Source organism: Takifugu flavidus, chromosome 1 (assembly GCF_003711565.1).
Source record: "Takifugu flavidus isolate HTHZ2018 chromosome 1, ASM371156v2, whole genome shotgun sequence".
Lineage (NCBI taxonomy): Eukaryota > Metazoa > Chordata > Actinopteri > Tetraodontiformes > Tetraodontidae > Takifugu > Takifugu flavidus.
Window position 1 is genome coordinate 27,264,554 of NC_079520.1, and position 12,520 is coordinate 27,277,073.

General features: G+C 44.4%; 1 protein-coding gene across 18 annotated transcripts in view; it reads left to right on the top strand.

Annotated features, from left to right (window-relative positions):
• tanc2b (tetratricopeptide repeat, ankyrin repeat and coiled-coil containing 2b) overlaps nt 1-12,520 on the top strand; it is a 98,639-nt gene that overhangs the window by 45,382 nt on the left and 40,737 nt on the right. For 10 of the 18 annotated variants that reach the window (XM_057057938.1, XM_057057973.1, XM_057057928.1 and 7 more), the window contains one exon: nt 1,117-1,296. The exons of 4 other annotated variants lie outside the window; for them this stretch is intronic. In XM_057057938.1, the coding sequence (XP_056913918.1) occupies nt 1,117-1,296 (180 nt within the window). Of the gene's footprint in view, nt 1-1,116; nt 1,297-7,542; nt 8,086-8,583; nt 8,757-12,520 lie in introns of those variants that run through there. 4 more of the 18 variants (XM_057057965.1, XM_057057997.1, XM_057057979.1 and 1 more) reach the window with 3 other exon arrangements.

Consider the following 12,520-nt stretch of genomic DNA (forward strand, 5'->3'; position numbering starts at 1 on the left):
TAATGGTTTGGACTCCTCAGATTTTGCTCTAGGGTGCACTATACATGCATTCAAGATCTTTGTTGATGCTTTTTGGGTGATGCTCCTTGGGGTGTGCCGCAGGCTGGAAGCTGATCATTTCATTTATGTCTGTATGTTCAACCAGCTTTCTTCTGCAAAGCTATTGCTTGGCCACTTTATTTTTGCAGCTCTGTCTGTGGGGAAGTGGTCAGTCTGAGACAGCATGGTGTGCTAACAGACATCTGGCTCAGCATGTGTGATGTTGTCCTCAGGAAAGAAAACCTCCAGTTGTCATAATTTGTGGTTTTTGGAAAAGGAAAAGTGGGGGTTGTGTGCTGAGCGTTGGCTGTTTTTGCTGCATCTGTAATTTCTGCCCATTGTTTCGGAGCCCTTATTTAAAAAAGAACAAAACAAAACACAATGTATTGTAGTCTTGATTCATCCCGGGTTTGAGTTATTTAAGCACAGCTGCTTAGAAGAACCACCATTACTGTAAAATAAGGTTTGTTGGTGAGTTCCTGTTGACTTCCAGAGGTCGGGCTGGGTATAGCTTACAACAATGGAAGTAAACAGCACGTGTTGCCTCCAGGGCTGTTCTCTCTTCTAGGTCAGGCCAATCTTGTTACACTCAATATTGTTGGTATCAGGATCCAGAACCCAGACAGGGATGTAACACACACTTTCTGCCAACAGAAACTGCCCACAATCAAAACAGAGAAACTTTAGTAACATCCTGGATTAGAGAAATAAAACAATTACATTTTATAAAGTAAAGTCGATTCTCTCCCAAGTTTTTTTGAAGCACCAAGCTCGGGGACACCCCAATGTGCACCCCTGCACCATTTTCACATACAGAAACCAATATTCCCGACAATAACGGAAGTAATTAATATGTTTAATGAGGATTTTCTGATAGCGTCATCCTAAATTGAAACAAAAACCAAGCCACATGTGTGTCAGGAATAGCCTTGACGTTTATTGGCCACGCCCCACATGAAAAAGGCCTGAAACTTTGAACTCATATCGCTGCATTATGTCACTGTTGCATGATGCTCATCTAAAGTTTAGGAGAGAAAGCATCTCATGCTACGTCCTTTCCCATATTCCATCCTGCAGGTGGCAGCATAGACAGTGATTGTGCCTTTGATCCGGACTACGCTGTGCCCCCGTTCTCCATGACCGAGGGTATGCAGCATATTCGCATTATGGAGGGCATGTCGCGCTCGCTGCCCTCCTCTCCGCTGCTCACCCACCAAACCATCAGCATGCGGCTGCAGCCTGTCAAGAAACTCACAGGTAAGGACGCCCCGCGGTCATGTGACGTAGAAGGAGTCCAATTTAGCCGAATATCACATATCACAAGGAACCATCTGACAGGAAGCCAGCAGATATTGTGGGCTGGACGTGTTTGGATTTGTTCTGTACAAACTTCCGTTGCTTGTCTCTGTCCTCCCCCAAACACTTGCTGTACCAACACCTCCTGAAACTCTTCACTGTACTACTGTAGGCAGAGAAATGGGAGCACAGAGAGAATTTTCTGGCACAAAGTGAGGGGGAGTGGATATCAGAAGCGTTCTGCGAAGCAGGGTCAGCTCCGTCTAGTTTCCTGTTTGCACGCTATTCTTAATTGACAGTTCCAGGAACAACTGAAGGGCCGTGAGCTGTGGTCGTCTCTGCCCTCTTTAATTGCTCCACATCCGTCCACACTCATCTCAGACATTCAAGGAACGTGGAAGATGGGCGCATCTCCCCATTAACCGGATTAGAGGTCTCGTGTCATGTTCCCTCTGCTGTTGTCATGGGGGAAGATGCGGTTTGGTCCACGGTAGCGCCGACAGCAGAGGCTTAGCGCTCCGTCTCATATTGCAAAGTGAAATATTGACACTGCAGCTTTGCCAGGTAGCCATACAAACCTCCACAGAGTGGGTGTGAAGGATTTTCAAGCCTGACTCGGTAGCCACCACTAGGGTGCACCAGCCTTTCAGCTACGGTAGCTCACATCATCACCCATGTCTGATATGCTGTGGGATCTCTGGGTTGTTGTGTGTGTGTGTGTGTGTGTGTGTGTGTGTGTGTGTGTGTGTGTGAGTGTGTGTTTTACATCATACAGAATGATTTATCCACTCTGCCGGGTCATCCAGAGTGTGGGTTTTAAAGAGGAAAGCCACCAAAAATGTTTCCGTTCTCCCTGTTCATTGTGAGCTGTGGTACTAAAAGTGGCTCTGTGTGGGTGCTGGGATCCAACAGTCAGAGCGCCTTATTGGGGGAGCTTACAGAACCAAGAATCACATGTTCTGTTTTTCTCTCTGCTGTCTGTTGGGACGCTTTGTTCCACTGGGGTTAGTTTAACCTCGATGCGGTCAGGTGTGGCGTCAGATGGTGAGATCATCAAATGAATCTGTGTGTGGATCAGGTCTTTAAAGCGCTCACTTAATGGTTAAATAATAACGGTGATGGACAGCGCTCTCCTCCTTAGCATTGCGCTATTTGCTATCTGTCACACTATGACTGGCTCAGTTATATTGGCACAGTCACCTGCTTCTGGTCTTGAGAGATGCTTTTAAATTCTAGATTCTAAGTTGGTCGTCCTCTCAATTTATCATTTCTCCTGTCAGCTCTGCCCCCTCTGTCTTTGATTGGCCCAATACCTCCTGCTAAAGCTCATAATCATGTCACTTGACTTGTGTTGGTGCTCACAGAAGTGAACGAATCCGCCCTTTATTTTGGCGAGACTTCCTGATAAGTGTCTTTAGTCACACTTCCTGAAGTCAAGATTGCGTTTGCGTGATGAAGTTACTCACAGTGACAGACTGAAACTGTGTTCTGCAGGAGCTTCTGTATTACAGGCCCTCCTTGTGAAAAATGACTTGCAACAAACTCAAGAGAAGGCCCAACCCTCCGTGGGGGGGGGGCTCCTCAGGCCACGACTTTGCCCTACAGCCCTGGAAGACCTGTGTCCTCTCCAAATCCTGGGACGCCAGATTGCGCTCAGTGCTGCACACCCAGGCGCTCTCACCCCTTAATTAATTCAACTCAGCACCACTTCCTGCACAGCTTGACGGTACCACATTCGTGTGCTTGCGCTGGCATCAGAGGCCAGAAGTCCTCCCATAGCAGAGGGCTTCAGAGAGCCAGCAGCAGCAGCAGCAGCAGGTAAAGGCTGCAGCCCTTTGATCCCTTCAGCCAGCGTCTCTTTGCTCTCCTCTGTTTGGCCTCGGGGAGGCAGAGTGGGGGTGTTTGTATGGACCTGAGTTATTCAACCTCAAGGTTGTGGTGGAATGAAAACAGCGATGAAAGCATTGACCTTTTTAGAGAATCATTGAGTCTTTGATTTAATCCCCTCTGCCTGCACGATGGCACTCGAGGGGCCGCGGTTGCTCGAGGGGTGAATCCACGAGACCGAGCGGGGAAGACGCTGCGATGACCTCAGTCTGGACCCGCCTTGAGACCAGGTTACCATTGATTGAATATCGGCTATAATATCATGCTGATGTGTGGCTTGTGTTTACCATAGATAAATTGATTTAGATTTCGACAGTGGTAAACCCTGAAGGTCTGTTTTTTAATCTCTTCGCTTGTCTAAAGGTCAGACAGCACAGTTCAGAGATTGTTCCGCGGAGTGTTTGCCAAGCCTGGGTCTGCTCGGAGCACGCTGTCTGACTCCAAAGTTCCACACATTTCCATTCCATTTCGACTTCTCGCTCAGTTGGTTGCATCACGTCGGGATACTCGGCCTCCTGCTCTCATTAAACAGGTTTTCTCAGCAGCTCTGTTCGGAGCAGCGTTCTTTCATCTCCATCCATCTTTTTCAACTCATCAGTGTCTGAGAATACAAAGTGCCGTTCTCATCCTTACCATGATATTCTCAGTGGTTGATTGTTCTGAGCCGTGATCATCGTTTGCTTATTTGTTCCTCAATCAACACCCATCAAGTGTCTTTCCACAAATGATACTCCTCTAATTCATCATAGAAATCAATCAATCGAGCTTATTCTTTGGGTTTTTGTCTCCCTGCAGTTTCCCAGCTTTACGTAAAGGTGAAACTTCTATATATTTAGACAAAAACTCCAAAGAACAAGCTTCTTTAATTGTGCTGCCTCATTTCTCTCCCTCCATGCTGACACAACAACGAGTTGCCGACATCGTTCCTGAGCAAAGCTCATCAGCTGCACTGTGGATGCTTTGGAATTAGCATGGTGCACCACTGCTCTGTCATGTCTCCTCGCTCATCGTGTGGGTGCTCTTAAGCATCTACGTTAAGACAGTTGAGCTACAGAGTTAGCAGAGTTGGCTGTGAGTGGGTATTTCAGTCCTGCTGCTGGTGTTGGGGTTGGATATTATGTGTTTTTGTGGCAGCAAAAGGGCCACTTGTTACAATGTTTTGCGCGTACATATTAAGAATTTATTCTTCCTCGGTGAGAGCTGTTACTGTGGGGGTTTGGGGAAATAAAACCCGCTATTACCGAAAGAGAATCGGCTGGAAAAATTACAGCAAAACATTTCATAAGTTTCTGTGAATAATGTTGTTATTCGGCAAAAGGAGCAAAATAACAGTATCCATCAAAATGTGCTCCAAGTAAACGTTCCTGCACTCCATTTCAGAAATGCTGTACTATATTTGTTCCCCTAAATGCTGCAATACGACCAGCCCATAAGAATCCTCCTCGTCATTAAGTATTAAAAAAGAGCTTCTAATCCAGCCTTAATACTTTAAAATACACATGCTGAAGAACTGACTGACCTAATTAACCTTTAATAACAAGCCAGGACTGCATTGTGCTTTGGGATTTAATGATCCCTGCCTGTTTTTGCAAAAAAAGGTTGACACGTTGTGTCTTAATTGTTTTCCCTGATCCCGTCTCGCCGTGCTCGTGCGGATTCCGTGCCATGTTTGGAAAGAACGGTGACATTTACAACATCTCAGCTTCCATTCCATGCTCGGGGTTGCAGACTGAAAATCTTTTATGGATTATTCTGCCTTTATTTGACACTTGTGGCTCCAGCGTCAAAGAGTGAAGGTTAAGCGGAGAGAGGCCATTGAAACAGAAGTGAAATGTTCTCAGGAGGAAGACTCGACGCAGGTGGATACAGAGCAGCAATAAAGATTCTTGTCATAGTTCAGTCTCCCCAGTCATCACAGCGCTGCCTTTTCTTCATTAAGTGTGTGAAAGTATGTGACTCTGAGGCGGCTTGTTGGGTTGATTAAATTCTGCTGACAGTATTGATGAGCCACATGCAGAACAGCTAAAAAAAATATCTTATTTTATGTCAGGAGAAATTGAATTGGACAATATCCGGTCTAGAATAAAGAAAATACACATAAATTCAGCTTTTTATGGTGCTCCAGCTAAAGGCTGGAGCTTTGTTTGTTTGTTTGTGAACGCATGTTCGCCCTAAATATGCAGTACAATTGTATTACTATTTCACTTTATTTTTCTTGTTAGAATTAAATTGATATTTCATGATCCTGTGTTTGGTTTACACTCATCTCTTTAGAATTCAGAGTTGTTGCTTCGATTAGCATATTTTCCTTATCAAGAATATTGAAACTGTTTAAGCAGGAGGTTTTTAATTTTTTAACGGTAAGTAATTACACAAAAATGGCAGTAAAAGCATCATTAACCTGTTCTGACATGCAGCATCCTGAAGAGATTTGGCTCTTATATATCTATTTATTATTGAACATACTGTTATAACTGTGTTTCTTTCAATGTGCAAATCCATTGATTGAAATTAATTAAGATTCTGCTAATCCTGCATGTTTTTAAATAATAACATTATGGAAATGGACTATAGAACAAGAGGAAATCAATGTGTTGGAAATTAAAGTCATTGACAAAAATGGATTTTTTTAGGGTTCATACAGAGGGAAAACTACAGCAACAATAAAGCAACAATAAAGGCTCCAAAACTCATTTTAAGGGTTCAATGTGCTGTTTGTTATTTTTATGTTTAATGCTACATTTTTTGGTACATAATAAGCATTGGCTTATTATTTTAAAAAGAATCAACATTGTTTGTGTTCGACAGAGCTGGCACACTCAGAATGATAAAACTGCACATAATCCTATTAAAACTGTCTTTAGCACAAATGAGAATCAGGATATTTTTATACCTTCAGGCAAGTATATAACAATGCTCAGACGGCAGTTCACACTTGAACAAAAATACTATTTTAGAGTTTTACACAAGTCAGCAACAAATACTTTCTGCTTGTCTGCCTGTTGTTGTGATCTTATTGTCCTGCAGTTACCGTATTTTCCGGACTATAAGTCGCACTTTTTTTTCATAGTTTGTCAGGAGGTACTTGTACTCCGGAGCGACTTATATTAATACATTATTACAGAATTTCACATGTTCGTTATTTTCACACTGACGACCACAAGAGGGCGCTCTAGGCGCGTGTACTGAGGAACGAGTTCCTTTAGCGACGCAGAAGAAGAAGCTTCGTCTGGAGTTAGACTTGATTGTTTGGTAAACTTGCTCGGATGTTCTTTATGCTATAATTATCTAAATAACTGTTATTATGTTACGTTAACAAAGCAGACACGTACTCAGTTCGTTGTGGGTCATGTAGCTGAATTTGTTACGTTAGCATACCGTAACGCTATTGCTAATCCATGCAAATGGATTGCTAATTGCCTTTCAAGATGAAATGTATGTTTTTGGTCTCGGATTTTATCAAATAAATTTCCCCCTAAAATGCGACTTATATATCTATTTTTCTTCTTTATTATGCATTTTTGGCTAGTGCGACTTAAACTCCGGAGCGACATATAGTCCAGAAAATACGGTCCGTGCAGGCATGTGAGCAGCCACCTCGTCTTTGCCATCTCACTAGATTATGCTGCAGGATGGTGCCGTTTGCGCCTGATGACACGTGACGGATGAAAATGTAAAGTTTTTTTTCCAAGTCTTTCCAGGTTCCAGCACTGCCAGACTGCCACCCGCAGCTCAAAAACCTTGACCTCTGTCTGTACGTCATTTACAGCTTGTTGGTAACAAGCTGTAAATGGCGTTTGCACGCATCACCCTGGGGAAATAAGTGTGACTGGAGGAGATTAATAAAAAGCACTTTAGAAGCAGCGGGACCACAGATATCAACCCCCCGACAAAGACGGCACACAATAAACCCCCCAGCCCCCGTGGGTGTGAACCCCTAAAAAGCCGTAAAACATGGCTGCAGCTGTACAAATACAGTTTCAAGGGTAAAACAAGGACAGGCGGGAATTCCAGAGCCCGGGAGGAAGGCAGAGTATCGGAATTGCTGCGATACCTCGTCTTTCCACACTTTTGATCTGAAACGTCCACATGCAGCCAAAAGTCTCTCCCCGATATTGCCCTCCCTCCCTCCCCCTCCGCTTTTTTATGCCATTTTCTTTCCTCCCTCAGTACCCACCCTTCTCCTCCCCCTCTTTTTTTTTTTTCCTCCACCGTTGCCATGACAACAGCAGCACTGCACCATTCATCTGTTGGAGACCTGGGCTCCTGTTCCTGGAGAGAGAGAGGGAGAGAGAGAGCACCTCTCACATCTATACATAACACGCTAAACGCTAATGCAGAATCGCGCAGGCGAGTGAGCCGCTCGCTTCCGTCTCGCTGGGGACGTTTTCTATTCTTTCAAATCTCGTTCTGCTGCCGTCAATGGTTTCCGTCACCTTCAGTTCTTGGCAAAGCAAAGGTGTCACCTCTTCTGTGTCCCGCAGCGACTTCTTCGTTCTTCTCTCTCTCTCTTCCTCCTCCTCCTCCTCCTCTCGCTCCTCCCGTCGCTGCTCCATCGTCCTGACTCTGTATCAGTTACTGCGACTGAACCGAGCGGGCAGCATCAGCCCCGAAACCTGTGGAGATTTCCTCCCAGGAAAAACAAGAAGCAGGAGAGACGCAGGTCGTCTGTGTCCTCCACATCTTCTTTTTGGGTGTTTTTTTTTTTTTTCGCGTCCCGTTTTCTTTTTTCTTTTTTCTTTCATTTTTTGATGAACTGGTCATCACTCGGTGAGGACAGACTGCTTGTGCTGGAGGAGGAAGGAGGAGGGGAACTGGTGGAGTATTCCAGCCGCCAGGAATGCAAGATTTGGTTTGAGAATGGTGAGCTCTGCCACACCCTCTTTCACTTGTTTCGTTGCCCTGCCTCTGTCCTCCCTCCACCTCTTTCCTCTCACCTGCTGCTTCACCTCGTGTTCGGCCAGAGCCGCTGCTGCTGCTGCTGCTGCGGCGGCTGCTGTGGGTCATGTTTGTATAGGTGCGAGGAAAAGTGTTTTGTCTCCGCGGAATGACGCTTTAAAGCTGCTCTAAAAGCTGCTCTAAAAGCAGTGTAGGCTCAATGGGCGGTGAATCAACCAGTGCGATAAAGCCTTCTGGTTTTTTTGATATATTTTTATGTTGTTTTTTGTGCAGAGCTGCTGTTTTTCATGCGTCAGCGTGGGTGAGCGTTCAGTTGTCTCTGAGTGTGTGTCTAAGCACAGGCTGTGGGTGGCTAATGGTGCTTGTTCCTGTTGTTGTGTGCCACACTTTCAGAGTACAGTGACTGTATGTGGCGTTTTTTGGTGCAGTCAGGGGCAGCAGCAGTGTCTTGTTGTGTTCCAGAATCTTCATGCGCTGGGATGTGGTTCCTCTGCTCGGTTTCTGTGCTGCAGGCTGCCTGCCGCTCTGCCGTTATCCCAGGGGACGGCAAGCTGGTGTGCGAAGGGAACAAAATGTCTCAATAACACCGTCTGCCAGAAAAGCATCTCATCAGCAGCTGTTATTGCCGTTCTCAGGTGACTGATTTTTGATGAGCCACTTTTTCACACCACTTAGCATTCGCACCTGCAGACCAGTCTGGCGAGCTACCTCTGAGAATCTATGTGGCAGCGACGCCACGTACTTCGATTTCAGGGTGGCTCGGTAGTCTCATTGATTGTGCCCAAGGTGACAGAGTTTAGGATCCCTCCTGGGGGGATATGGGCCAGAGTGAATGAAGTCTCTCCCAATCCACGGGACCCTTTATTTTCTAATGAAGCCGATAGAAGTGTTCTACGTATTAGCTATGAAGCTGATTTAAAAATGAAACTCCTCATTGACTTTATTTTCTTCAATATCTTTGAATAAACTAAGCACAACTAAGGATATAAGGGTCAGCAGACATCCCAGCCTCCTGGTTGGGTTAAAGTAGAGGAGTTAAGTCCAAAAACAAATATGTCTTTGGCTGAATTTTGCACAGCAAGAATCAGTCAATGGACGAAACATTAAGGGCAGACAGGGCGTCAGGCCAGGCTTCATTAAATTAATATTGGACAATGTAAATAAAACATCATCATCATATGTTCCAGTGTGCATAAAGAAACAAATCTTGTTTTTTTTTGTGATAAATTTGAACCCAAAGTTCCAGGTTTCTGGAAATGTCTCGTTGCCCAAAATCTCACACGTCTTCACAAGAATCATCAGTTAAGCCTGGATTTAAATGGAGAGTAATTGATGTGACCCACTTACCTGAAACTCGGCCAACTCTGACTCCACTTACTCTCTGAGATGGTTCAAAGTCATATTGATTCATATAATTGGCCAATTTGTCTCCCATGCAATCTCTCCAGTGTGTCAGACAATTGAGTCGTGAGCTCCGGATACGTTATTAAAGCAACATTAAAGGAGGTCTCAAATTCCACTTCGTCTGGCCAGTTTTTAAGGTGTCACCAAAACCAAAATGCGGCCTTCGAAAGGTATGAGTGGCGGTGATGCCTCTGGAGATCAATATGATCTCAGTTTCCAGTATATTATAGTCTGGGTGCACTAGTTACAATATGGCTGCAGGTCTGTGGGTGTCCCCTCTGGTAGGTGGCTATAAATCAGGCTTTGATGGCACTGCTGTCTTCGTAAAGGATAGAGGAAGAATCTTTGTGTTTTTAACTTTTTGGCAGCAGCAACAATTCTCTTTTCCCTCTCGCTCTCTTATTTCTTGGCTAACTTTACGGTTGGATATGTAACGGGGAGGCCGTGCTCGGTGGGCCACGTGTAATAATATTCCACGCTCATTCCCTCTCCTACCAAATCTGAGTCTGCTGTCTTTGCCATCAATATGCTGTTCAACTTTATATCCAGCCTTTTCAAAACAACTGCGGCTGCCTTATATTCCTGATCAGGAGCTCCAGAAGGAGCCAACCCTCAAAATTATAGGCTTACCATTAATTTTCTTCCTTATGTTTCTTCTAAAGGAATCTATTGTAAGCATGAGCCTTTCTGTGGTTCATAAAGAGCTAGCTTGTCAAAATAATTTTAAAAAACAACAACAAAAGAGCTCTGATATAATGACAGATCAGTATTTAACACCAACATAACTGACATTTTTGGGGAATGGGTGGACGTTTACGTTAATTTATTTTTAAAAGAATGCAGGATTTGGGCTGTGGCATCCCTCAGGGAACAATGTTTGGTCCATTTCTAGTTAATTACATACAGTCTCCTATCAATGCAGATAAGTAAGTTATATCTTTCTCTATAGAATATATTTATGTTGCTATATTCTGGTCAATCTATTCTGCACAATAATCTATTCTCCTTTCATGAACAATAGTTACTTTTTCTGTGTTAGTGCTTCTCAATGTGCTTTTACGTGGTGCTTTGTAGGCCTACCGTACCTTCTGGGTGGGGGGAGCTGAAAAGTGAAATCCACAGTGCACTATTAATAGCCCAATAATGATCTGCTTACAAAACAGAACAGTGGGTTACATATAGCACCTCACTACTTTTCACAAGTGGAGAGCCGAGCTAACAGTTCTCTCCGTGATATACATGGAGCAGTAGGACTTGTGGTATTGTGTGTGTGTGTGTGTGTGTGTGTGTGTGTGTGTGCATTGTTAACCTGCTCGGCAACACCAGCGTTAGCGTTTGCTTCTCGTTAGCCTGCAGTTAGCGCATTTGATCAGTCATCTCTGGGCACAGAACCACTGTGAGGTATTGGTTCGCATCCCAACTCTGCTAGCAATGACAGTATGCAGCATCATGTGATTACAACTTGTGTCTAAAATTATGCCATTTTCCCATTTTTTCATTCTATGTTAAAACTGTAAGTGATTGAAAAAGCCATGTGTCACTATTGTCTGTTTAATGTATAGTTTGAAGCAAAGTTTGTTTATGAGACTGGCTAACAATGGCGTGTGTGTGTGTGTGGGGGGGGGGGGGGGTCTGTATGTATATCCCTAGAGAGCTAAACTCCATTTAGGACAGAGGTCAAGCCAGTTTTGATATTATTAGAGGACTGTATCGTGTCAATTATGCTGCTCTCACTTTCCTGTGGTGGTATCATATTTAATTAGTCCCTGGCCCCCGGAGTGCAGGCCCTCCCTCATGTCTCCCTGAAATGTTCACAGTCACACCGTCACTTCACTTCTACCGGAAAAAGGGCCCGACTGGGGGAAAAGGACTTTAGCAGTGTCTGAACAGCTCCGGGTTAGAATGTGTTGTGCTTCCACTGTAGAGCTGAGTCATGAAGACGAGCTCCTCTGGGAGTTGAGGGCTTTTCACTGGAGTAGACAGCTGCACAGAAAAGCTTGCAGTGGCAACATAAGGACACACACAACTGGGATTAAAACCCAAAGATGTTGCAGTGAAATCATGAGAGCTTATTTTTAGAATAATCTGTTGTTTTCCTTGTGAGAGCAACATTTGTGAACAGTATAGGAGCTTCATCACTGATGTCATGGAAATATGAGGGTGAGTAGAAGATAAAGTTGATTTGGTAAAAGATTTGACATAAGAATGTGGCGTTGAATGTATATTTTTTTGGTTTAAAAAAAAAATGCAATTGTTGTTAGTTTATTCTTTCCAGTCAGATATTGTACAAATCTTCTCCCACATATGATTTTTTGGGGGGAAAAGGTCCAAAAGGTCCAATCCAGGCCCAGTAACTTCATATGAGAATATCGGAGAGCAGAAGAGACCAAACTGTTTGAAATCAGGTCCTCGTTCCAGGTCTTTAAATTGAGCCTGAGCCTCACCTTCCCCAGATAATCCTCCCAACGCTGTAATGATGGAAGCCCTCGCTGACATACATAAAAGAAGCAGCAGCAGTTTAGCTAATGGACGTGCACTCGCTGCTGACCGTCAGGATGTGACTGAATGCCTCGCTTTTGTTGCACAGCAACATCTGGCCTGCGTCGCTTTGTCCAACAAGTCGGCCGGATGACTGCACGGAATCATCCCGGAATCATCCAGCTCGCTGCATACGCTCTGGGAACAGACTCTGGGTTGTAGACAAAGACTATCGACATGAATATTAAGCAACGTGTCAGAAGAATTCATTGTCAGACTGGCATTAATGTTCACTCACATCGGTGGTTCTACTTCTGTAGCGTTGCCAAGCTCCCCGTGGACAGAAAGTATTGACTTCAAAGCAGTAAAAAATAGATGTCCTGATTTTTTCACATTAATTCGGCTCCTTTCGTCCCTTTTCACAGTTGAATCAGACAGTGTTAATGCACATTCATCACAGTGAGGCTCAGTAAAACTGGGGGGCACCGAGCTCATCCTGGGTTGATTATTCTGCATA